At 42.8% G+C, this 24,501-nt stretch overlaps 1 protein-coding gene across 3 annotated transcripts; it reads left to right on the top strand.

Moving 5' to 3' along the window:
• The first annotated feature begins 2,762 nt into the window (after window positions 1-2,762).
• Window positions 2,763-23,510, top strand: pdha1b (pyruvate dehydrogenase E1 subunit alpha 1b). Of its 3 annotated transcripts, XM_079489063.1 has the most exons (13): window positions 2,774-2,961; window positions 4,175-4,195; window positions 6,175-6,324; window positions 7,468-7,527; window positions 10,417-10,590; window positions 12,869-12,995; window positions 13,861-13,952; window positions 14,897-14,989; window positions 15,861-16,016; window positions 17,553-17,624; window positions 18,842-18,909; window positions 19,360-19,468; window positions 20,928-23,510. In XM_079489063.1, the coding sequence occupies exons 1-13, from the start codon at window positions 2,902-2,904 to the stop codon at window positions 21,090-21,092; spliced, it is 1,347 nt and encodes a 448-aa protein (XP_079345189.1). In that variant the 5' UTR covers window positions 2,774-2,901; the 3' UTR covers window positions 21,093-23,510. The 3 variants fall into 3 exon arrangements, with proteins under 3 accessions (XP_079345188.1, XP_079345189.1, XP_079345187.1); XM_079489061.1 differs by lacking the exon at window positions 2,774-2,961 and having other exon boundaries at window positions 4,180-4,195; XM_079489062.1 differs by lacking the exons at window positions 4,175-4,195; window positions 6,175-6,324 and having other exon boundaries at window positions 2,763-2,961.
• Window positions 23,511-24,501: the final 991 nt, after the last annotated feature.

The raw sequence follows: 24,501 nt of genomic DNA, 5'->3' as shown, positions 1-24,501 counted from the left end.
GGAGTGAAACAAGGCAATGAAGCACAGCCAAAGGTTCTTTGAAGAGGGAGGAGGTGGATGTGGGTATAGCCTTTGAGAACTCTAAGCATCGTACAATGGTAATGGAGGACATGACTACTAGGAAGACTGAGTCGGTACAAAATATTGTTAGGGGAGGGACATCACTGTAGGGTACAGCATTTTACAATAGGAGAAATCGGGTGATTATGACATGATTGAGGCCCAGTACTGTCTCACATAGGGACTCTTGCATTGTGTCTTAGAATGAGGATGTGGTGAATCCATACAGCATGCTCTAGCTCTAGCCCCATCTGTGACCTTATCTGTGAGGTCACAGATGAGGGCTAAGTGCGCAATGATGATTTCTTGTATAGTATGGTATGTTTTTACATGTCTTGATGAATTGAACCCTGACCACAATGGAAACAAGCCCATTTTTTGTGGGTTATCTGTTTAGAATTATTGTTTAACTGTAGCCTACCTCTGTACTGTTTGCATAGGGGCCTACTCTTAATAACGTATTCAATCAATCAATCAATAAACAGAGAAATGTGCTGTTCAGTCCATGGATGGATTATGGACCAGGCCAGCCGCCACATGACAGTGAGGCCCATCGACAATTAAAGTCCCATCTGACTAATGAGGCTGACAAGTATTTAAGATATAGCCTATATATTTTTTAACTTGCAAATAAATATCATACTGCTAGGTTATAGACTGTAAACCTATTACATGTCTACAGCTGTTGACCTACACATGCCTTCATTACAACTTGACATGACCCGGGACAGGTCCCCCTAGATTTCAAACTGGCCAAAGTAACCCCCCTGCACAAGAAAGGGAGTAAATTAGACCCCGGCAACTACCGCCCTATTTCTATTCTAAGCTCCATCTCGAAAGTGATGGAAAAAATAGTCTATGAACAGGTTGAAAAGTATCTTGCCACTAATAAATTATTGTACGAGTTCCAATCTGGCTTCAGAACATCCCACTCCACTGACACATGCCTTCTCTATTTGAGCGACCACATCAAACAAGAGGTGGACGCTGGTAAATACTGCGGCATGGTCATGCTGGACCTCCAAAAGGCTTTTGACACAGTGAACCACTCCATACTGGTTAACAAGCTAAAAGCAATTGGTTTCGATAGCACATCAGCGAGCTGGATGCAATCCTACCTGGAGGGGAGAGAACAGATGGTGGAAGTGAACGGAACACTGTCCCCCCCCCTCCCAGTGAGCTGTGGCGTTCCACAAGGAAGCATACTAGGGCCTCTACTGTTCCTAATATATGTTAACGACATGACTTCAGCTTGTGACTGCAACTTGTTCCTGTTCGCAGATGACTCGGCACTGCTGGTCTCGGACAGGGACAAACTGCAGGTTGAAAATGCCCTCAGCTCTGAACTCGGTAGAATCTGCACCTGGCTCGCTGATAACAAACTATCCTTACACCTGGGAAAAACTGAATCCATTCTCTTTGGATCTAATAGTAATCTCAGCAAGGCAAATGGCTTCTTGGTTAGAGTGGGTGACAATGTTATCACACGTAAAGATGAAATTACCTACCTAGGTTCCATCCTGGAGGCTAATCTTTCCGGTGATAAAATGGCCACCAACGTAATCAAAAAAGTCAACCAAAGAACAAGATTCCTTTACAGGATTTCCTCACTGGTCGACAAAAACACCTTGAAGACCTTAACAGGAGCCCTTGTACAAGGCTTCTTTGACTATGCATGCACCTCCTGGTACCACAGCACCTCAAAGGCCCTTAAAACTAGGCTCCAGACCTCCCAAAACAAACTGGTCAGGCTCCTACTTGGCCTCACCCCCCGAACCCACCTCACCCCTGCCCACTTTGACAGACTGGCATGGCTTAGGGTCGGCGACAGAGTACAGCATCTTGCAATGGGTCTGGTCCACAAGATTCGATACTCCACCAAGATACCCATGTACCTGTGTAGATACTTCCTTAATGTTAACGAAGTCCACACCCACAACACCAGAGGGAGTGCAACGAATCATGTTCAACCCAGATTCGGCACAAACAAGGGACTAAATTATTTTCGCTCCTATGCCACCAAAATGTGGAACGCCCTACCAACAGTCATTAAGACATGCGAATCCCTTGACTCCTTCAAAAGGGCACCTACGGATGGCTGCAATTCGAAACTGGCCCCCGTAAAATCTGAATCCCCCCCCACCGCCCCCCCCCCCCCCTTTTTCCCCTCACTGTATATGTTTCTTTTCCCTTTTTACCTCCATTATGATGAATTCCTGTACTGTTCTTTGTCTATATAGAAGTGTCTATTTGTACGTCTCTAAATGTTTTGATGATTTGAACATGGTGGACCCTGTTGTAAACAAGTGTAATGCTTAATTGGGTCGTCCACTCACAGTTAACAGCCTTTGTATTGAGTTTGTGCTTGAAATGTACTGTAATTCTGCAAACTGTTAATACAATTTTCAATCAATCAATCAAAAAACCCTCTCTGGTTTAGCATGGGTTCGGGAGGTGTCGGGGGCCCTGGCTAAAATATAATGAATCTGTCCTGGCCTCCTTGTGTCTTCACCTGGTTCAGTGGTGCAGGGTTGTGGGGCATCAGCATCAAGTGCAGTGGTGAAATCTGTGATGGATTTGTTTCCTCTTCTCTATAAATAATGGGCAATACCTAGAACCAACAGTGGGAGGCAGCAATACGCCATGGAGAAACGAACTAATAAAAGGAAGAGAAGTGGGCAGTGGGCACTGGGTGGGCGCATACATAGTGGAACCATTATCTTTATAGCTACGAACCACACGGGGGGATTTTCCATACGGACACCAACACGGAAGTAGCAGCTCAGTCATCTTCTGATGTTCAAATCCCGTCCTCTTTAGGTCGTCGGTGTGTCCAGTAGCATGAAAACTATGCTCGCACTAATTTCTAACGTGTTATGCAGGATTACTGGGAAGAACGCGGTGAGTTCAATGGGAAGAAGAGGTATTTCCGAGAATTAGGGCGAGAATTCAGCACACACATTTTTTGCACGATGCTGACCTTGCGAACTGGTTTGAACCCGGGGTGGTGTCGGGGCTTGTTTCACTGTTGCTGAGCAACGTGCGTGCATGGTGTACTGTGGTCTGTTAATGTGCACCAGGATAATGATGATAATAATGTATTGTTGCATGAATTAACACGCCGGTTGCTTTGTGAAATGTGACATTGATCAGCTTATTGAGGCGGGAAGGAAGGTGGCATTTGGAGGTAGTGGTTCATGGGTGCTATTTCAGTCTAATCCGCCTTGGGTGCTAGGCCAGCTTCCAACTCTGAATGGAAATTATTGCTTGTGATGTGAGCACTGATTAACTAGTTGTTGCATTAGTGGAGGACAATACTTCCCTGGCTGGGTTCCTCTGCATTTGACCTCTCAGTGTGCATCTGGTTGTCTGCTGCCTCGTCGTCTTAGACTTGTCTCCAAGTACTATGATAATTAAAGGGGGTACTGACAACGGGTACGGGGTACAATGGGTAAATTGCATAAACATTACTACTGTGCCATGTGCTCCCAATGGGCAATGCCCTCTATACAGTACCCGGGCCCCACCCAAGACGTATCTCAACTCCAGACAGATTTGTTTGTTCCACTCTCCCACAGGTGTGGAGAGCCACCTTTTAAGAATGGGTTCATGCATGTCTTTTGTGCATGCAGGACAAAGTCCCAAGTCCCTAACATGCATGTCTATTGATGCATGCAGGACAAAGTCCCAAGTCCCTAACATGCATGTCTGTTGATGCAGTCCCTACTCCCTAACATGCATGTGGATCAGATGCATCATGCTGGACAACAAAGTCCCTAACATGCATGTCTGTTGATGCAGTCCCTACTCCCTAACATGCATGTGGATCAGATGCATCATGCAGGACAACAAAGTCCCTAAACATGCATGTCTTGTGGATGCGTCATGCAGGACAATGTTGCTTGTATCTGTGGTGGTGTGTTGGCGAAAAGCGCAGTATCAGAAATATGGCTAGTGTTAAACAATCCTCAAGCTGTCCCGACTCCCTAGCTCCTTCATTCTTGCTTGCTTTCGCTTATACAATATATATTTATATATTTGTCTTTCAAATGTTCCTGTATTGCTCTCCTGAGTCTCCTCTCTCCCTCCCTCCTTCCCAATGGCTGTGTTCTAGGCAGCCCAGACAGTATCGGAGGTAAGCAATTTTCACCGATCATGTTCTTGTAGGTTTGATTCGTACTTTATCTACCACTGTGCATGGCTTTCCCATGGAACACGCGTTTCATATTCATGAAAATTATCCTTAAGTTTCAATGTGCATGGGTAAAGGCTCTCAAGAATCACCATTACATATTTTATAGTTGATGATTGTCATACAATTAATTGCAATAAAACATTTAATTGTTTTGGCATTAAACATTGGAACATATACATAAAAAAGGCTTCAGTTCATAATCAATTGCACAGGGCAGATAACATGACAAATAATAACTTAAATATACAAAGAATTTACTGACTTTTATACTATAACAAAAAATATATAGCTGATCTACAAGTTGTAAACTTGTAGATTTTTGGAAACAAAAAAAAAATGTTTTTTTTTTGGGCTTCCGCCTTATTTTATATATTTTTTATAGAGACAGTAGGCTGACAGGAAATGGGGGGAGAGAGATGGGAGAGTGACATGCAGTAAAGGCTGTCAGGATCGGGAGTCGAACCCGCGGCACACTGCCAGACTGGATTACCAGCCAAGGTGCCTGGACCGCTGAGCCACGGCCCAGGCCGTATGAACACTTTTCAACATGAAAACGATTGTGCAAAAAACAATTGTGGCGCCCGCTGGCCTAAAGGGTGGGTACCAAGGGGGCAGGCAGACTTTCCAACGTTGAAGCTCTGGGTCCTAGTGGTAGGAGGAGGGACTACAGGCGGACCCGTGGATTCATGACCGGGAAACCCCGTGCAGCTGGGCTTTAACGTTGAGCGCTCGGTTGCCCTACGTCACTCAGGACCTCAAAGTTGAGGTCCTGGGAGGGACTTCCGGCAGTCTTCCGGGTGCTTCAAAACGCCACTGAGCAACTTCCACTGACATGAATAGCTGGGGGGGCGGAGCTTCGCGCCAGTTCAGTCTCTATTATATATATACTCTATGGTGGGTACTCGCCTGGTTCCCCGGGCCTGTTCGGAAATCGCGCTAAGTATGGAGGAGTCCAGGCGCATGCCACATATAGGCTCTGGCCTGACAGCGCGTTTGAGTCCCGTTCATGTCTCTCCCCATCTCTCTCTGCCTCTTTCCTGTCAGTCTTCACTTGAAACTAGTAGTTGAATGAATTTCTCTTATGAGCATGCTGCTGCACTACTTCAGTCACAGTGTAATGAATGTATGCATTCATGCAGAGTGTGAATGTGATATTTCACATAATGACACATTGGTATAATATTTAGGTGTAGTCTTGTAGTCAAATATGATTGAGCGCCTCAGTAGCCCACCAGCAGCACTGTCTCATCTCATCAATCATCATCACTGATTTGACCGAAGCTGGCTTTATTTTAATACCAACAATGTTAATGTCTCAGACAGTAGCGATGGCTCAACAAGTTGCTTGAAATAGATGTTCAAATGGTAGGATATACCAAGTGAAATATTACTTCAACTTAAGACACTGTCTTTGGGCTGATGTTTGTATGTTCCCTGTCTGTGACTGTAGCTCGTAGAATCTGCTGCTCCCTCCTCACTTCTTCAGTTCCTGCCGTTCTAATTGCTAGAACTCTCTCATTGTAGCCCAGTAGCTTGCTTCTCTGGCCAATAGGCCTATCTCACAGCCCCCTTTCCACGCCCACTTCCGGTAGATAGTGGTGTCATTTAACATTAGGCATTTACACTTTCTTTCTCTGGAGAATCTAAGTACATTTCCTAATGTTAAAATGTCAAAGACCGATAATAATATGAAGAAAACACAATGGTATAACAACTCAAATAAGTAGAATAAACCTTACCTTTACAAAACAGTAGTTTGTGGCTTGTGAAAATACCTCTTTTAACATGGAAGCCTATGGACAGCAAAACAAATAACACCACTAGCTCCAAAAGGGGGCGTGGAAAGGGGGCGGGGAAATGCTGTGAGATAGGCCAGTGGCAATGCTTCGGTCTGAATGATTGGCTCCTGTGTTCCCCAGTTGCTGATTGACCTGTCAGAGTACGTCAGTTTAACCTCACCTGTGACGCCTGCCATGGCGACTACCCAGCGGCAGCCGCCTAAACCACCACCAGTCAGTACTAGTGCTCCACAGCTAGTTAGTGTCCAGGCCGACCCACTAGCCAGCCCTGTAAGAATTTCACAATGTAATTTACTTGTGCTTGCTTATTTGGCAGAGTGGGAAACTAACATTAATTGTCTACAAGCCGTTGTGGAAGGTAAATTGCACTTTTATCCATATCATCAGTTCTAAATACAACAGCACCACTAAATGAAGACATGGGGACATATAGAAGTGGCTTACAGTGTCGACTTTCTCTTCAGTCAAGGTCAAAGTTTAGCAGCATTGGCGGTCTATTCTATTAATATCACACATTCAGACCTTGATTTTTCATTGCCCTTGAACAATGAGGTCTTTTCTTTGTCCCTGTTTTTACTAAGCCTCAGTTCCCCACTTGTTTCCCTGTTTCTTTTAAAGACCCTGTTAAATTTTCTTTGTAATTGAAGTACTCCTTGTTCTTATTATTGGGTGTTTTAAATGTATTTTTTTGTGGCTTTCGCCTTTATTTTGTATTTTTTATGGAGGAATAGACAGTAGGCAGACAGGAAATGGGGAGAGAGATGGGGGGGGGGGTGACATGCAGTAAAGGCCGTCAGGATCGGGAGTCGAACCCGCGGCACACTGCCAGACTGGATTTCCAGCCATGGTGCCTGGACCGCTGAGCCACGGCCCAGGCCTTGTTGGGTGTTTTATTATATTTATATATTTATAATTTATTGTCTTGTATGTATGCATTGACCTGACCAAAAAGATTTCCCAGAAAATATGTTTCTGAACAGTGGCGTTTCACTGGGAGGACGTGAGGCGAGGGTGTCTCCATCTCCAATAGTATGAGTGCAGCGATAAAGAACACAATGGCCCGCCAGCCATGACTGGACGAACCTCAGAGGATGGCACCCCTGTGCCATCCAGATACCATGGTTAACAGAAAGTCTATCAGCCAGACAGAAGTTCACAGAACATAATTAGATTTGATCCATAAAATAGAAGCTCCATCCCCCGGTGTAACCTAACCCGAGAAACGGCCCTAGTCAGATCTGAACTGTTCTAAATCCATACCCAACTAACCCTCCACCTGGTATAAAGAAGCAGGCAGCCTCCAGGCTGTCTTTGTGTGCATGGCTATACATTTGTGTTGTGGTCGACATGTGTAACTGCAGTATTATGTGTATGAGCTTGTATGTGTTTTTGTTTGTTGTTTCCGTCTCTCAGGGGGCCAAAGTAGTGATTTCCTCGCGCTCCTTCACCTCCCAGGCAACATTTGACATCAAGGTACAGTACTGAAAAGACATTGCCAATAATAAATTAACCTTTTTTATTACATAATACATCTACAACTCAGTTTAGTCTGTTTTTACGGCGTGGCTCTGCAAGAGCAGTCTATGGCAGGGTCTGTGTATGAGTGTCTGGGGATAATCTATTAAACCGCAGGAGCGTGGGCGCCACACTTTGGGCCTCATTCACAACGGCGTTTACGCTCATAAAGTGACGTTACGTGAGCGGAGCGTGAGCGGACAGGCATTTACGTGGATTCCCACATTACGTGGGAATTCATGAACTTGAACGTGAACTTGACTGTGACGTTGTTTGGTCAGAAACTCCGCTAAAAGCTGCGCCAGCTCAGAGGGTCGTGTACTGCTTGCGTAGATTTATTCAGAAGGCTTTAGTCTTCATGCTGACTCAATTAAAAGTCCCCAAACCTCAGATAAAATATGTAGGCATGTGTCTGTCCCATTGGTCAGCACATACAAAAATGATAGCCTATATAAAAGCCAAGTATCACTTGTATGCCTATATGCATGCATTCTAGAGGCAAGTTAGCCTAGAGTCCCATACAGAAACTGCCCCCGAGCCCGACACCTTTTTATTTATTTATTAGGATATTTCTAGCATGCGCGATTGGGGCTGCTCACTCGGCAGCCTTCTACTCGCAGTGCAACGCGTTGTTGTGAGCTTGTAGATCGGCTCTCGCAGACTAGTGCTGCATGTTAAAAAACAAACTCACAATTATAATAAGAACATACACTTATCTGCATTCTGCACTGTACGAATCCAACGTTCTTTAGTGTAGTAATGTCTGCAGTATAGGCCTATTTAAATTGTTTCGTTATGGAGCTCCTTTGAGTCAGTCTGACTGTCGGTGTGTGTGTGTGTGTGTGTGTGTGTGTGTGCGGGGGGGGGGGGGAATTAGCCCTATATAAAAAATAGAAGACCACATTAGCCTATTTGAATGAATGGCATCAGCGTGTTTGAAAGTCGGCCAGTCATATCATAGTTTTAAGCCAGCTCACCTCCACTCGCGCTTGTTCACAAACCTGACGGACAGACAGACAAGAAAGGCTGTTGATGATAATTATTATTACCACTGTAACTCGCTGATCAGCATGTTGACAGAGACTCAGCCAATTCAAGTTTCACGTAGGCCTAAATGCCTTTGCTGCAAGCACCTATCTGCCTCCATTTGCGTCGTGGTAATAATTTATAATATGTATATTGATCACATGCGGACGCCACACAGAATAGCCAACTCTTACCTGCAGCTGAGGAAACATACAACGTAGTTGGATCGGATGAAATATAGCCTTAAGTCCAAATCCCACAAGAAAAAAAAGAAAGAAAATATGTCCTGTGTCCATGCATGTCCATATATTTGCTTTCCAAATCCGACAGTGCAGGGCAGGGAATCAATCACCGCAGTAGACCTCAATAGGGCCTTTTATCATTGCCGAGTTTTAATATAGCATTTGGTCGTGTGGTGAACAGTACAAATTAACTTCTTTCTCATTATGTGAAAGTAACTGTAACATCAGTTAACTTATTAACGTTCTGACATTTAACAAGGAATGAAGCAATGCGTGCCAAGTTGGCAAGTTTCGTTTATAATTATATACATATAACTCGCGCTGTTTGCTTGAAGATCTGTCCGTGCAGACCCGCCTGTCAAAATTAATTGCTCTACAAGCTCATCGCGGCTGTTGTATATAATTTAAAACTTGGGAATCCTCTGCTCTGTGCAGTCTATGATGACATATTTCGATATTTCCTGTTGCCTTATATGGTCGTGGATGTTCCCTCTAACCAGGCGACACCAGGCGAATCGCTTGGAAAAAATGCGGAAAGGATGCACTCGCCGATCCGCACAAATTAAGTGATTACACCTGGTTCCCTGAATAACACGGGACTTAACCGTAGCGTGATCGGACGGATTTTCCGATATCTATACGCATGACCTTTACGCTTCCGTTACACTCTGGCGTATTTCTCCTTTGTGAATGAGGACCTCTGTGTGCACACTGCCAGTGAGTAGGACACAGAAGTACCCCCACAAATATTTTGACATTTGTTCTATACTTTCTGATATACTTACCAGTATTTAATACAATGTTATGGCAAAGATGACTGACGTCATGGATGAATGATGTCACAGTCTGGCCACATGAAGTCTGAGGTCCATAAGAGCCATGCCGTGGATGTGGATCCCTAGCCCCTTTCGGGGCCCTCGGTTACCTTTTCTGTATTTTGGACGGCGGTACCCTAGGGTCCCTTGAAAGTTAATCCACTCTCCATAGGACGCAGCTCTACCACTGTCTGGTCACGGACACATCTACATCTACTTTATGCATCTTTGAAACATCTCATCAACACTCAAGCGACGTTGAAACAATGATCATGTTTTGTATGTCTCACAAATGTGTTAAAAAAGGAGAGAAAGAGAGTCAAAATAAAATAGTAAAGGGGAAAAAAAAGAAACATTGACCTATACTTATAGTGCTCACTTCTACGAACAATAAACTACTGGCCAAAGTGGCCATGTACTGTACTGTATTAGCCTATAGAGGGTATGCGCGTGACATCATCATACCTGGAAGTTATGCGGGAATGCCTACTGAGTGGCAAAAACCTACTTTCTGGCCTTGACAGCCCATACATCCAAACAGAAAAGTCCTATTTGATTGCATTAAATTACTTTAAACAACATTAAATTCACTTTGTCACTCACTTTGCCACTCGATCTGCCATTTACTTTATGCACGCGCATATCCTCTTTATACATAAGTTATGTATAACATTTTAATTTAAACAATTAAATCAAAGAATGTTATTGCACATCTCTAGTGATACAAATGACCGTTCTAACTGCGTCCCTCTTCCGGCCAATAGAAATGTGAGCTGCACCACTTGGAGGAAGGGCCTCCAGATAAGGCGGAGATGACCCGAGAGCAGGGCCTGCAGTACTACCACAGCATGCAGACCATGAGGCGCATGGAGCTGAAGGCTGACCAGCTCTACAAGCAGAAGATCATCAGGGGCTTCTGTCACCTCTATGACGGACAGGTCAGAATACACGCTTCCAGAAGAGATCTGGTGGTTATCTCGGTGGTTCTCAAGCTTTTCAGGCCGGAAAAATGAACACTTCCAGCCGTGTTTTGATCTGTAGTACCGGTATTTGTGTAATTATCTCGTATCTATTATATTATTTGCCAATGCATTATTTTGTATTTCCTGTGTTCTGAGGTCGAGAGTGAAGCCTTGATTACCAAATTGACAGGCACTTGCCTGTGGCAAATTCACGAGACTGCCAGCTGCTGTGGGGGAGTTGGTCCTCTCCACACAGATTGGCTGGCTCTGATGAGCCTCATGACAACTCCCAGCAAGCCAAATGACGTCATGATGACATTCAGGACTAGCCTATGGGGATGATCTTTATGTCATTTCCAGGACTTCTTCACCAGTTGAAATAATATAGCTTATTCTGGGCCAGATCTGACTAGTTATGATATGACTTAAGTTGATCTGGCCTCGATCGGACGCTCTGATTCATCCAGGGACATGCGTCTTAGTGGGCAGAATTTATGTTGGTTGAAATCAGGTGATATTCTGGGCCAGATGTGACTAGTGTCTTGGTTTGACTTGGCCCCAATAGAGACGTCACTAATTCGTCCAGGTCCTGACCATGCTTGCTGGGCTAGTATGCAGTGGATTAGCTGGGGCCTGGGGGCCACTCACCACTTACCTACTATGAGGCTTACTCACAAACTTTATTGTCAGCGGAGAATCGGTTCCTCCGTCCTCATTCGGAAGAGACTGTTTCATAACCTGCCTCTGAAAAAGCCTTGAGATTAAGAAAGAAAAACGGGTGCGCTTCCTCTGGAAACTTCCCTTGGTTGAGGCAGTGCATGCTCTGCGTTGAAAATAACGTAACTCATAAACCAACTAAATGGAAAAAGAGGCACTCCAAAATAAAAGATGCAAGACTGGCTCAGATGCAATTTCTCATGTTTATTTGCGAATGCCGACGCGTTTCGGCAGAGCCTTCTTCAGAGCAGACTTTTTAGTCTGCTCTGAAGAAGGCTCTGCCATCCCCTTAGGTTAGGGGATATAACACCCTCTCCTTCTCTTGAGCTCCCTTTCTCCATGCTCCTGTATCCCCATGTGCTTTTAGTGTACTTCTCCATGCTATCAGTGATTTTGTCGCTGTTGGGCAGATCCATATTTCATACTTTTGTAGCACAAATAGCTGAACATGTAGGGAAATATTCTCCAGAAGCTGGCGTTACTGGTTCATATTCCCTTAACTTAATTTGACTGTCTCCACTGGAGGTTTGAACCCAGGAAACACTTACATAATTGCAATTATTTGAGATAATCTCAATTATCTTTGCATAATCGTCAATTGTTTGCATGTTGAAAAATGTCGATACATTTTTAAAAATAGCAGAAATAGCATATCTTACATCTTTGTATATTTACGTTATTTCATTTGTCATATCTGCCCTGTGCAATTTGTGATTACGAAGCCTAAAGGGTAAATGGAAATACAAATCGTAACGTTACAATGTTAAAGGCAAAGCCCTACATCTTACAATTATATGAGAGGCATAGTAACATCTCAAGGGTCGTGGGCGGTAGCTGCAGTGTAGCCTTTGTGGCAGTATGCTGCAGCTAGCCTGGATGGACCTAGACTATAACAGAGGCGGCTCACAGAAGCCTGCCGCTGGCAGTTACAGGTGTGAGCATGCATCCAGCTGATTGACGCTCATGTATAATACTGCACACACACACACACGATTTGACAACCACAACAGATGCATCTCGTATCATTGTGCGTCAGTGTTTTGATAGAAGTTGTTGATGCATCGGTAGCCTTACGAAGACAAAAGTGAATCAACATGTGGTAATGAGGTAATGAGCACATACATGTTGGCCATCATAACATTAATGTTAAAGGGGAATTTCTCCCTAACCCTTTTTTTTTTTACAAAAGTAAGTTGATAATTATGTATATTGACCAAAATAAATAAATTAATTTGACTGTCTCCACTGGAGGTTTGAACCCAGGAAACATGTGGCACCTTCACAGGTGTTTCCAGTTCAAATCAGCCGCTGAGCCAATCAAACAAAGCTATGGGAAAATAGCTAACAAGACACATTTTGCAAACCCGGGATTATGTAATGCACAGAGGCTTTGGGGTTCTTGTTGGACACTAGGTTGAATGCATTAACTAACTACCTTGCCCATTTGCCCAAAGAAGGTGGGAGAGACACAATGCACAGTTTGCACAAAGTGAAATGCTTGTAATGTGACTGACCATTGCTTAATGCATTCACACAGGAAGCTTGTGCGATGGGTATTGAGGGAGCCATTAACCCCACGGACCATCTGATCACTGCCTACCGCGCCCACGCTTACACATACACACGTGGTGTGTCTGTCAAACAGATCCTGGCTGAGCTGACAGGTGAGACAAAGTCAATTATTTTATCAAAGTTGTGCTTAGGTGTATCCTTATAATACTTATAATATTAACAGATTAATCGCCCAGGACGAAGTTCTTTGTCCTTTCTATTAGTAACGCCCGACGCTCAGGACGAAGTATTGTCCTAAAGACGAAGTTTATTGATACGAGAACAGATCGCCTGGCTGTATAGCCCAGGCGCGCCTGCTGGGCTCTCCTCGGTGACACGCAAGACTGAGACGTCATCAAAAAACTCCCTCCTCTGTTTAGCTGATGAAAACGAAAATCTTAAAACGTTCATAAATCGCGATCTAAATCATCCCGTCTTTTTCTGAAAAAAGATCATGTGTTAGACGGCGCTCCGCGGTCCAGTCGCTAGTCTCGATAGATTTATTCTTGTCTCCCGTTGTTGTCGATCGATTCTAAAGTGCTGTGGCTATTGTTAGCTGCTACACAACATCATGAACTTCCGGCCGGTCCGTCCGGAAAAGGCGTCCGTGTTTATAAATCGACTGGGCGCATGAATGTAATGGATTAAATAGTTCTGGGCAATTAAAGTGTTAACCAGCAGTATTGTATGTCTTGTATGTGTTGATTACGTACAGTACTAGGACCACTTTTAGAATTGCTTGCGTAGTTTGCAAAATGTTAAAGTATTCAATCAATACAATCAACGCTATAACCACAATCGGGACCAATCCCGACCAATCAGGTGGTGTAGAAGCACTCTTTATTCCTCCATCACAAAATACCCCCCCATGCAAGCAGGAAAGGGTCACATGTGAGATGAATGCTTTTTTTTTTGTTTATTTTGTGTTCCTTCCTTGCATCCAGCCATGTTGATTTCTTAACTATGTTACTCTCTCAGGTCGGAAAGGGGGTATTGCCAAAGGCAAGGGTGGTTCCATGCACATGTATGCGCCAAACTTCTACGGTGGCAACGGCATTGTGGGAGCACAGGTAACGCCCACCCTAACGGCATACAATAGCATACATACACTAGTGTTGCCCACACACTGGATCGAGAGGAAGTATCCTCCTTTCCTATAATTCTTCACACATTATTTCAAAAGATTATTGTTTTTCTACAAGTGATCTTGATCTTGTAGGATCTACCGTAATTTCCGGACTATAAAGCGCACCTGAATATAAGCCGCACCAGCGACATTTAGGGAAAAAAACAAATGTGTACATATACAAGCCGCACTAGACTATAAGCCGCATAGAGGCCATAGAGATAGATTTAGAAGGTCCCCTAGTGGCCGTTAGCTGTAAGAATCCATAGATTAGCCGCACCGTTGTATAGGCCGCAGGGTTCAAAGCATGGGAAAAAAGTAGCGGCTTATAGTCCGGAAATTACGGTACTTTCACTAATAAATAGAGTTTAAGTGTATAATGTATTTTTTGTAAGTTTGCGTTCTGGGGAAATGTCAAATTTCTCTGCTGGGTCTCAAGCTAAATGGTTTTGGAACCACTGAGCAGAGCTACACTACTTGAAAATATAAATATCATCTGTCGGCTGGAAACCTCATATGTCCAAAACTTTTACTTTTCTCATTCAAAGGTAGCAGCTCGATGAGCTCAAACTGCTTTTCGAGCTTGTAGAGCTGCTACTTTTGATGCTTTTGTGTGGCGCTGTAGCATGATCACGTATAGCATTAATTTATGAACAAAAACAAAGTTAGAATATGGAGATAAGAGGTTTCTGCACAACAGCAACGATATTCACATCGGTGGAGGATTTCGTCCAAAATATCTTAGTCTTATGAGTGCATACACTTGGTTGGTTAATGGCCCCAGTGGGAATCCAATCCTCAACACTTGCATACCACATACTTAGAACATGCACAACCTCTTCCCTCTACTCTAGTGTGTTATTCAAGTTGACCTTGTATGTCCTCCAGGTTCCTTTGGGAGCAGGCATAGCACTTGCCTGCCAGTACCAAGGCAACAACCAAGTGTGCGTCACACTTTATGGAGACGGAGCAGCCAATCAGGTGAGACAGAGACTGTCCAATTGCACATAGAGAACTGTGATATTTATTATTTTGACCATGTACATTGTGTCCTGTTGTCTGACTTTGTTTCCTTTATCTTATTAATGTTCTCTATTATTATGGACAATTTAGAATCCGCAAAAAAAAAAAAAAATTCACCCACTCTTTTGCACCTATACACTTGAACTTAGTGATGTGAGAATACGTTTGTAAATACATCAAAGTGATTATTATAATCAATTTCTATGGATAAAGCCTTGGCCTGGAAGAGGTCATCAGGTGGTCCCCAAACCCAACCTCCTTGGGGTGTTTCAACCCTTAACCACAACACTGTCCAGTTGGCGGGTCAGCAGTGATTGGCCACATCACTGCCCCTCTCATCCAGGCTTCCAGCTATTGTCCTTGTCTTATGCCCGAGCCAACAGGAGGCTCTCTCTGCTTTGTGTGTTCTTTTTGGATTGCAGGCACTGAGAGGTCTGTAGGACTATGGTTTGCTTCCTGCCTAGGGTCCTATGTCTCACCAGACTTGATCTGTGCGATGTACATGTGTCTGTCCTTGTCCACACTAACTCTTGTGTATTTGAAGGATTTTTGTTTAAGCCTTGTCTGTGTCACTGTCCTTGTTGCAGTTGAGTCTGTCCTATCGAGTATAAAGTTGAAGTGGCTGAGTCATTGCATTACTGGTCAGAAATGTGTAATATTCTTGGTCAATTGAATACATAGGACCACAATGGAAACAAGCCTCCAGGGATTTTTGTGTTGTCCTTTTAGCATCATTGTATAATCGTACCACTGTCCTTTTTGAAAACACTAACTAAAGTATTCAATCAACCAAAACATTTCTTTAACACGTCCTCTCTTGTCTAATCAGGGCCAGATATTCGAGGCTTTCAATATGGCGGCCTTGTGGAAGTTGCCGTGCATCTTTGTTTGTGAAAACAATAAGTACGGCATGGGGACGTCGGTGGAGAGAGCCTCAGCCAGCACAGACTACTATAAGAGAGGAGACTATGTACCAGGAATCAGAGTGAGACACAAACTTATACTCTTTGTTAAATAACGTATTACCAGGCCTGTCACAATTATTACATAATTGCAATTATTTGAGATAATCTCAATTATTTTTGCATAATCGTCAATTGTTTGCATGTTGAAAAATGTCGATACATTTTTAAAAATAGCAGAAATAGCATATCTTACATCTTTGTATATTTACGTTATTTCATTTGTCATATCTGCCCTGTGCAATTTGTGATTACGAAGCCTAAAAGGTAAATGGAAATACAAATCGTAACGTTACAATGTTAAAGGCAAAGCCCTACATCTTACAATTATATGAGAGGCATAGCAACATCTCAAGGGTCGTGGGCGGTAGCTGCAGTGTAGCCTTTGTGGCAGTATGCTGCAGCTAGCCTGGATGGACCTAGACTATAACAGAGGCGGCTCACAGAAGCCTGCCGCTGGCAGTTACAGGTGTGAGCATGCATCCAGCTGATTGACGCTCATGTATAATACTGCACACACACACACACACACACACACACACACACACACACACGATTTGACAACCACAACAGATGCATCTCGTATCATTGTGCGTCAGTGTTTTGATAGAAGTTGTTGGATGCATCGGTAGCCTTATGAAGAAAATAGTGAATCAACATATGTGGTAACGAGCACATACATGTTGGCCATCATAACATTAATGTTAAAGGGGAATTTCTCCCTAACCCTTTTTTTTACAAAAGTAAGTTGATAATTATGTATATTGACCACAAAAAAAAAGATATAGGGGAGCTGGTCCTGGAGCTGGAGTTGCTCCTGGAGGGGTCTAACATCAGCTCACATAGACCAGGAAGAGTGCAGTGTCAACAATGCATGAAGTGTTGCTGTCACATCATCTAGAACAGATGTAAACAAAAAACAATTGCGAGATTGAATAGGAGTTCTAGCGTTAGACCCCTCCAGCAGCAGCTCCAGCTCCAGGACCAATATTCCTTTTTGGTCAATATACATAATTATCAACTTACCTTTGTAAAAAAAAAAAAAAAAAAAAAAAGAAGGGGTTAGGGAGAAATTCCCCTTTAATGACTTGATAAAATTACAGTCTCACTCAATCCTCCATATTTTAGAGATTCATTAAACACTATTTTATTTTTCATCGCCTGGCGATGTTTCATAGCAAAAATGTCTGTTTTCGCCTATAATGACATGCCAAAAATAGGGATGTCAGGTTTAACATCATTAAACGAACTTCAAGTACATTTTAATATATTGTTTTACTGTAAACTGATATATGGTATTGGAATAGAGCTTATATATATATATATATATATACTTAGTTGACCGGGGTCCCCCAGGGCTCTATACCAGATCCCCTCACCCCAACCCCCCCCCCCCCCCCCCCCACCAGATCTCCAAGCTTTGCTATTTTGAACTAGGGTACATGTAGCCTCGGAAACCCAGACATTTTATTTGGTACATGTGGATACAATGTGTTTTATTTGTATTGCCATCGTGAGATGACCTACTTAGTTTGACCTTTCATCCCTGCCTCTTCTAGGTGGATGGAATGGATGTCCTGTGTGTGAGAGAGGCCACAAAGTTTGCAGCAGACCACTGCCGAGCGGGCAAGGTGGGTCGCACCGCCGTGAAATGTTGATTCACAGCCCTTCAAATGGTCTGTGGATGAGGAAGAAGTTTAATGGGAAATATAAGTGAAGTTCCAACAAGTCTGATACAGTAGACTGAGTAGAGTATCACCACTCCAAGCTATCTACAGATCTTACATCTTTGTATATTTACGTTATTTCATTTGTCATATCTGCCCTGTGCAATTTGTGATTACGAAGCCTAAAAGGTAAATGAAAATACAAATTGTAACGTTACAATGTTAAATGCAAAGCCCTACAGCTTACAATTATATGAGCGGCATAGCAACATCTCAAGGGTCGTGGGCGGTAGCTGCAGTGTAGCCTTTGTGGCAGTATGCTGCAGCTAGCCTGGATGGACCTAGACTATAACAGAGGCGGCTCACAGAAGCCTGCCGCTGGCAGTTACAGGTGTGAGCATGCATTCAGCTGATTGACGCTCATGTATAATACTGCACACACACACACACACACACACACACACACGATTTGACAACCACAACAGATGCATCTCGTATCATTGTGCGTCAGTGTTTTGATAGAAGTTGTTGATGCATCGGTAGCCTTACGAAGACAAAAGTGAATCAACATATGTGGTAATGAGCACATACATGTTGGCCATCATAACATTAATGTTAAAGGGGAATTTCTCCCTAACCCTTTTTTACAAAAGTAAGTTGATAATGTATATTGACCAAAAAAAAAAGATGTAGGGGAGCTGGTCCTGATAAGTCTGATACAGTAGAGTAGAGTATCACCACTCCAAATGACAAATATCAGATCTACATGCTCACAATGTGTCTCATTTCATTGTGAGTTTGTAGTTCGGCTATTTGCTGCTAATTGTTCCGATTCGTGAAATTTGGTTAATGGAGAAATCAAGTCAAATCTAGTTTACGCTGATTTCGGCTGCAAATTATTAATTTGATTTTGTTAATATTTTAAGTAATGTCACTTGCACATATATCAATGAAGTTTTAAGCAAGTTTCAAGCATGCAGATCTGCTACTTTTGATGATTTTGTGTGACACTGTAGTATGATCAAGCAGGGTGTTAAATTATGAAAAAGAAAAAGTTCGAATATGGAGATGATAGGTTTCTGCCCGATATACAACATACAGCAGAGCAGATGGACATTAATTAGAGCATTAAAAAGGGATGACCTCTTGACCTGTGGTCTTTTGCCGTCTGTGTGCTTCAGGGACCGATTCTCATGGAGCTGCAGACCTACCGTTACCATGGACACAGCATGAGTGACCCCGGGGTCAGGTGAGACATCCTGTAATCTTTGATCATATCTCCCTCTCGCTTCTTATAAGTGATCAATCTCCCGGTCTTCTCTGCCTCTGGTTTGAATTTCACTTCCGCCACCGTTTTCCAGCATGGAGAAGAGGGTAATTTAACCATGTCTGGCCATCTTCTCATCAATTCCTAATTAATACTTGATTTCTTTGTGATCTTACTAAACAAAAGTGGTGTTACCCTAGTTTCCAAGTCTTTGTTTTGTTTAGTGGGTGCTCCTCATGGTCTCTTAAGTAATCAATGATTCCATGAAGCATATTGTGACTCATATTCAAGTTCCATAGCGAATGTATTACATTACAGGCCAATGTCATGGTTTCTTTATTAAATCTTGTGTACTGGTCAAATCAGAGCCCCAGTGTGTTGCCGTGGGGTTGGGCTAGAAGGGAGTTCTAACTGTGATGTAAATTCTTCTAGCTATCGTACGCGTGAGGAGATCCAGGAGGTGCGTAGTAAGAGTGACCCCATCTCCATGCTGAAGGAGCGCATGCTCAGCAACAACATGGCCTCTCCAGAGGAGTTTAAGGTACCATTAGGATGTAGACTTTAAAACACAAACTGAGGTCAATTCCTAGGACAAGGGTTCCCAAACTTTTTCAGGCCATGATCCCCCCCAAGCTAATTAAGCTAATCATCTGGGGGACCCTCAGTTTGGGAACCACTGATATTAAACTTTAAAACGCAGACACTGAGGTCAATTCCTAGCAAACCCTTGTTGACCATTTAAAGCGAACTCACTAGTCACTACTGTAACAACCCACATGCCAAATAACATGTAATGGTGCTTCACTGACTGACACAGTAGTGGAACTGTAGTCAGTATGAGTCAGATTGGTATACTGAAAAGAAGAGACTGAACAAGGCAGGTCTGGTGCGTCACAGAAGCGGGACAACTGGAGCAGCCCGGGCATTTAAGCCTTTTTTATGGTGCTAGCAGGGGTGACTCATGCTCACGTTTCGATGACTACAACATCTTCCTCATCGCGTGCTGGGGAGGCATTTAAATGCAGAACAAGTGGCAGAGGCAGTGCTCTTTATTAACCAATAGCAAATGTGTGACCATAATATAATCTGAACTGTTCTGCACGTGCTAGTCTCAATGGAAGCAACAGTCCTTTTAAAATCACATCCGTGTGAAGTGAGTGGTGCAACTCTGTGTGGGGGTCCCCGGGGGGACTCACAGGAGCCACAGGATCCAGACCCACAGGAACGTGGCCAGGGTGCCGGCCTGGTTCCGGCGAGTGCGTGCGTGCGCGTGTGCGTGCATGCGTGTGTGGGGGCTGGTCGGCCGCGTTACTTTCTTGGAAGTAGTAGTTTTGTAGTCTTTCTGTACTTTTCCAGATTGAATTCTGTGAAGTTTCTCAGAAAGACATCAGGTGTCTTTTCATAAAACTGCCTTGAGTTTTAGAAGGCCTTTTCAAAATGGGCCCCAGGTCTAATCTAAATGGCTTAAACACATTTCAAGTTGCAAACATGTACATCAATATGGCAAAGTCTTTGATAGACATTTTCCATACAAAATATATAGATAATAAATATATATAATGTATTGCAAAACTGTATTCCCAGAATGTTTTCAATGCCCCAGAATGTCACAGAAGCTGGGGAGCCATGCTTGGCTTGACTGTAATGTTAAGCCAGGATGTAGTCAAGCTGTTGGTGTGTGTTCTCCAATTCGAGATCACAAGGGCACTTTAATACATGGATGCCATAAGTGGAGCTACAGTTGATGAAGGAAGGGATTTTATATTTTGTGTGGGTGAAAAATGTGGTATTAGAGTTTGAACAATGAGCACAGTTGCCACATTTGTAAAAGCCCTGTGGGGTGTTGGGAAGCCATGCAGAGGGTGAAGCATACTCTTTGAAAAGAGCAGCTTATGACGATAAGGTCACTTATTTCAATTACTAAACTAGATGAGAATATTTTTTTTTTGATTTTCGATGAAATATCGCATTCAAATAAATTGATTTTGCTCTCCTCTTAGGAAATCGACGTGGAGATTCGAAAGCACATTGATGAGGCGGCTCTGTTTGCTACGTCAGACCCAGAGCCTCCGCTGGGGGAGCTCTGCAACCACATCTTTGCCAACGATGTGCCCATAGATGTCCGTGGCGTCAACCCCTGGACCATCCTCAAGTCCTCAAGCTAGAGCTGCTAGGTGCGGGCATATTGCGTGCGTGGGCCACCGACCCTCCAAATCCGGAGTTCCAACCCCTGTCAGCAGGACGTACCCCACTGCTGCTCTCTCGTGCTCTGGATCAGGCCCCTCAGCTAGTTGGATAGACATGCACATACAGTAATCCATTTAAGCTTGTAAAAAGTTCCATAGCTGTTCATCAGCTAAGTAGCCATCAATACAACAGCACTAGTCTCCAACCAAGCTTGTATAAAGCTACAGTACACCGCCCACCATCACACCGACTCTGGATAACGCTGTCTTTTGAAAAATGAACACCTAGAAATTCTTCTAGGTATTATATGCTTGGAGTTCTGCAGCAATTCGCACCTTATGGGACTGTTACTTTATTTTTCTTATTTATATGGTTTACATTCACATTTATTTCGCTCATGGAGGGACAGGACTTTCCCAAGAAGAGGAAGATCAATGGCAAAATGACTAAAAAGTGAGTCATGGTAAATCTCAATGAAACCATGTTCAATTAGTAAGGCGGTCTTGTGGGAGTTCAGTACTAACATTCATTTGACCGACTTGTAAATGCTGTATAATGTCATCCTCAGACACTTGGTGCAGTAGATTACAATTAATGGGATTGCAATGTACAAGAGGATTAGTCAATCACCTAAGTACACTGTAGTAAGTAGGGAAGGAAGCTCTTTTATTGGTTAACGAGTTCCAATATTGAACACCGCCCTAACATAGGCACTTCATTAAACCAATTCATTTAAATTGTAGACAAAAAAATACCTTTATTTCCTAAAGGATAATTTTTAGGTTATTCCAAAAAGAAAAATCCAAAGCCATTTAAAAGCATAAGATTTGTTGAGCTGCTTTTAGTTGTCAGACCTCTTTGGCTGCTCACACATACTTGGAATATTTACAAGATGAGGAGATTGACTTCATTACCACTTACTGCAAAGTCTGCATAACACCAGGCAGATTCTTGGGTATTGTAAAAGCAACTTGTGTAGCATCATCTGCCAGAGTAGGATGCATGGTAGCCATGGTTCACATGACGCTCGTACTTATGACAGTCATGTTTCAGGGCTAGATGCATGGCAAGGCAGCACATTTAAATAGTGCTCCAACATTGCTAACACAAGCAGCAGTGAGTTATGTAATAAATGAGTGCGGTCTACTGAGTAATGTTGCAAGGCAGGTTTCATGCACACAGTCTCCCATGTTGTATGATAACCATGAGAAACTGCATGTGTGTAACCTGCGTTGAACCAAGTGATTTGCTAATGGAACCATGTTAATGCAAACCTCATGGCTAAAAAAAACGATGCAAATATATTTTAATGTATGCTATTATCAGTGTTTTGAAGAAGAGACAAATGCAATATGTTACTTGATATGTTACTAATTATGCTTTGTCACATGACTGCATCAGAGCCTTAAATATAGACAGTTACGCAAACTTTGTTCACTTTCAATGGCAGCTCTTCTACATAGACTTCTATTGAGCATGGGGACAACCAACTGGGACAAGTCCTGGACCGGAAGTAGACAGAAATGCATTGGACCCAGGCAACAGCCCAGCTTTAATGATCTTAAATCTCTTTATTTTAGATCGTTTTGTAGTAATCGTACAACATAAACATTAAAGAGACTTTAGTTGTTACTGTACAATACTTTAAAACAATTGTCATGTTGCACACGTGCTTAAAATAGCTCTTATTTGCGCCGCCCTCGTTGAAAACGATGTTTTTCAAACTCCAGCTTGTCTCAGTTCAGGCTGCATGAACAGCGCTCGAGCGCTCTGTTTCTGCCCCCTCAATATCGTAACGCTTCTATTAGATGGCTCTGGATTGCATAAAACAGATTTCCATTGAGAGACACTGGTGTAAATTTGGGAAAAAAATTACTTGAAAATGGCAGATCTACAAGCTCACAATGCATACAAGCGTCAAACTTCTCTTTTGGGTCTTGAGCTAAAAGGTTTGGGAACCACTGTATGTACCGTGAGACCCAAAAGAGAAGATTGACGCCTATATGCGCTGTGAGTATAAATTGGGCTTTACACAGTGATGCTCATGCAATTGGTCTGTAGTTGCACTATTTTATATTATGTTGCATGCATTTTGGTTGGTCACACACGCACAACTATTTATTTATTAATTTTATTTGCTTGTATGTATTTATTCTAATCCTATTGGCATCGTGTCATACTGTCTGGAAGTTAACTGATGTGAAGAGCTTGGAGAAAATATCTGGTGTGAAAGAAGAAATAGCAGCTATATATTTTATATTTTCTTCCTTTGTATCATAAGATTTACCGATCTAATGCTTTGAAGTATGTGTTGTGTAGGTTAACTGATGGGAAGTTGAACGGTAAGATTGTTTTGCTGTAAAGTAATGGTGGAAATAAAAGTGGCTGAAATGTGATTCACTTGTTTGCCTCACTTTTGGATGAAGATTTGTACATTGTTTCTAGGTCTTTAAAAATATGGGTGTTGCAGCCTAGCCTTGTATTTATAATGAAAGTCTGTTATTTGTGGTATTAAATAAAGTATTAAATTATAGAAAACCAGAAAATATGTCCACATGGCATATGTGGCATTAAGACAGCTAATCTTATTAGCGTGTTTGTCAGTTGATACCCTTATACTGTCGGCACACCTTGGCATACTAACGGAAATGTTGAATGAAATAGTTTACTAGTTTAAAGGGGAATTCCACTCATTTTCAACATGTTACTATGTCATTAATATACCTTAGAGCTGTTGTGTGGAAATAAAGTCCTACCATTCTGTGTTTCCTAGAACTGGAGGTCTGAAATAAAAAAATCATTAACATGGTGAATCACATCTTGATGAAATCATCAAGATGTGATTCACCATGTTAATTGTTGAAAATGAGTGGTGGTATTCCCCTTTTAATAGTTTACCGTACTAAAATGAGATGTGTAACATCTTGCTTCTGATTTTCTTATTGCCACTAGGTGTCACTGCCAAGCAATTAATGTCAATCATAGATCTGCAACGACTCGAGTCAACGACACAATATTGAAGCCTAAATCCACTACCTCCCTGTGTACCTGGTGCATACTTAGAGTGACCTGCTTTGCTCTCACCCATCTTTCTCTGGCAGGGACGTCTAAACCACGTAAGTAGTGGTTTAGATACCTTTTGTTTGCATTCACACACACACCTGACAGTGACAGGTGTCACCTGTTTACAATACTCAATGACCTTGCTTTGCCTCACTGTCACTCTGCCGGACAACTAACTAATCGACTGATCATTTATAATAAAAATGAATAGCACATAGAACAATCAATGATTGTCCAGACATTGTCCACCTGCGTGACGTGAGTGAAGGAGTCCCGACCCGGCCCCTCCGATTACGTCAGGGTGACACCACGGCAGTCTGACGG

The sequence above is a fragment of the Electrona antarctica genome (assembly GCF_951216825.1).
Source record: "Electrona antarctica genome assembly, chromosome: 20".
Taxonomy (NCBI): domain Eukaryota; kingdom Metazoa; phylum Chordata; class Actinopteri; order Myctophiformes; family Myctophidae; genus Electrona; species Electrona antarctica.
Note: the sequence above shows the minus strand (reverse complement) of the source record. Positions and strands in the feature narration are given on the sequence as shown.

Coding starts and splice junctions, on each gene's coding strand:
- pdha1b (XM_079489063.1), top strand. CDS start 2,902: ATGAAAACTATGCTCGCACTAATTTCTAACGTGTTATGCAGGATTACT. Junction 13,953..14,896: donor ACGGCATTGTGGGAGCACAG/GTAACGCCCACC, acceptor TATGTCCTCCAG/GTTCCTTTGGGAGCAGGCAT. Junction 16,017..17,552: donor ACTATGTACCAGGAATCAGA/GTGAGACACAAA, acceptor TGCCTCTTCTAG/GTGGATGGAATGGATGTCCT.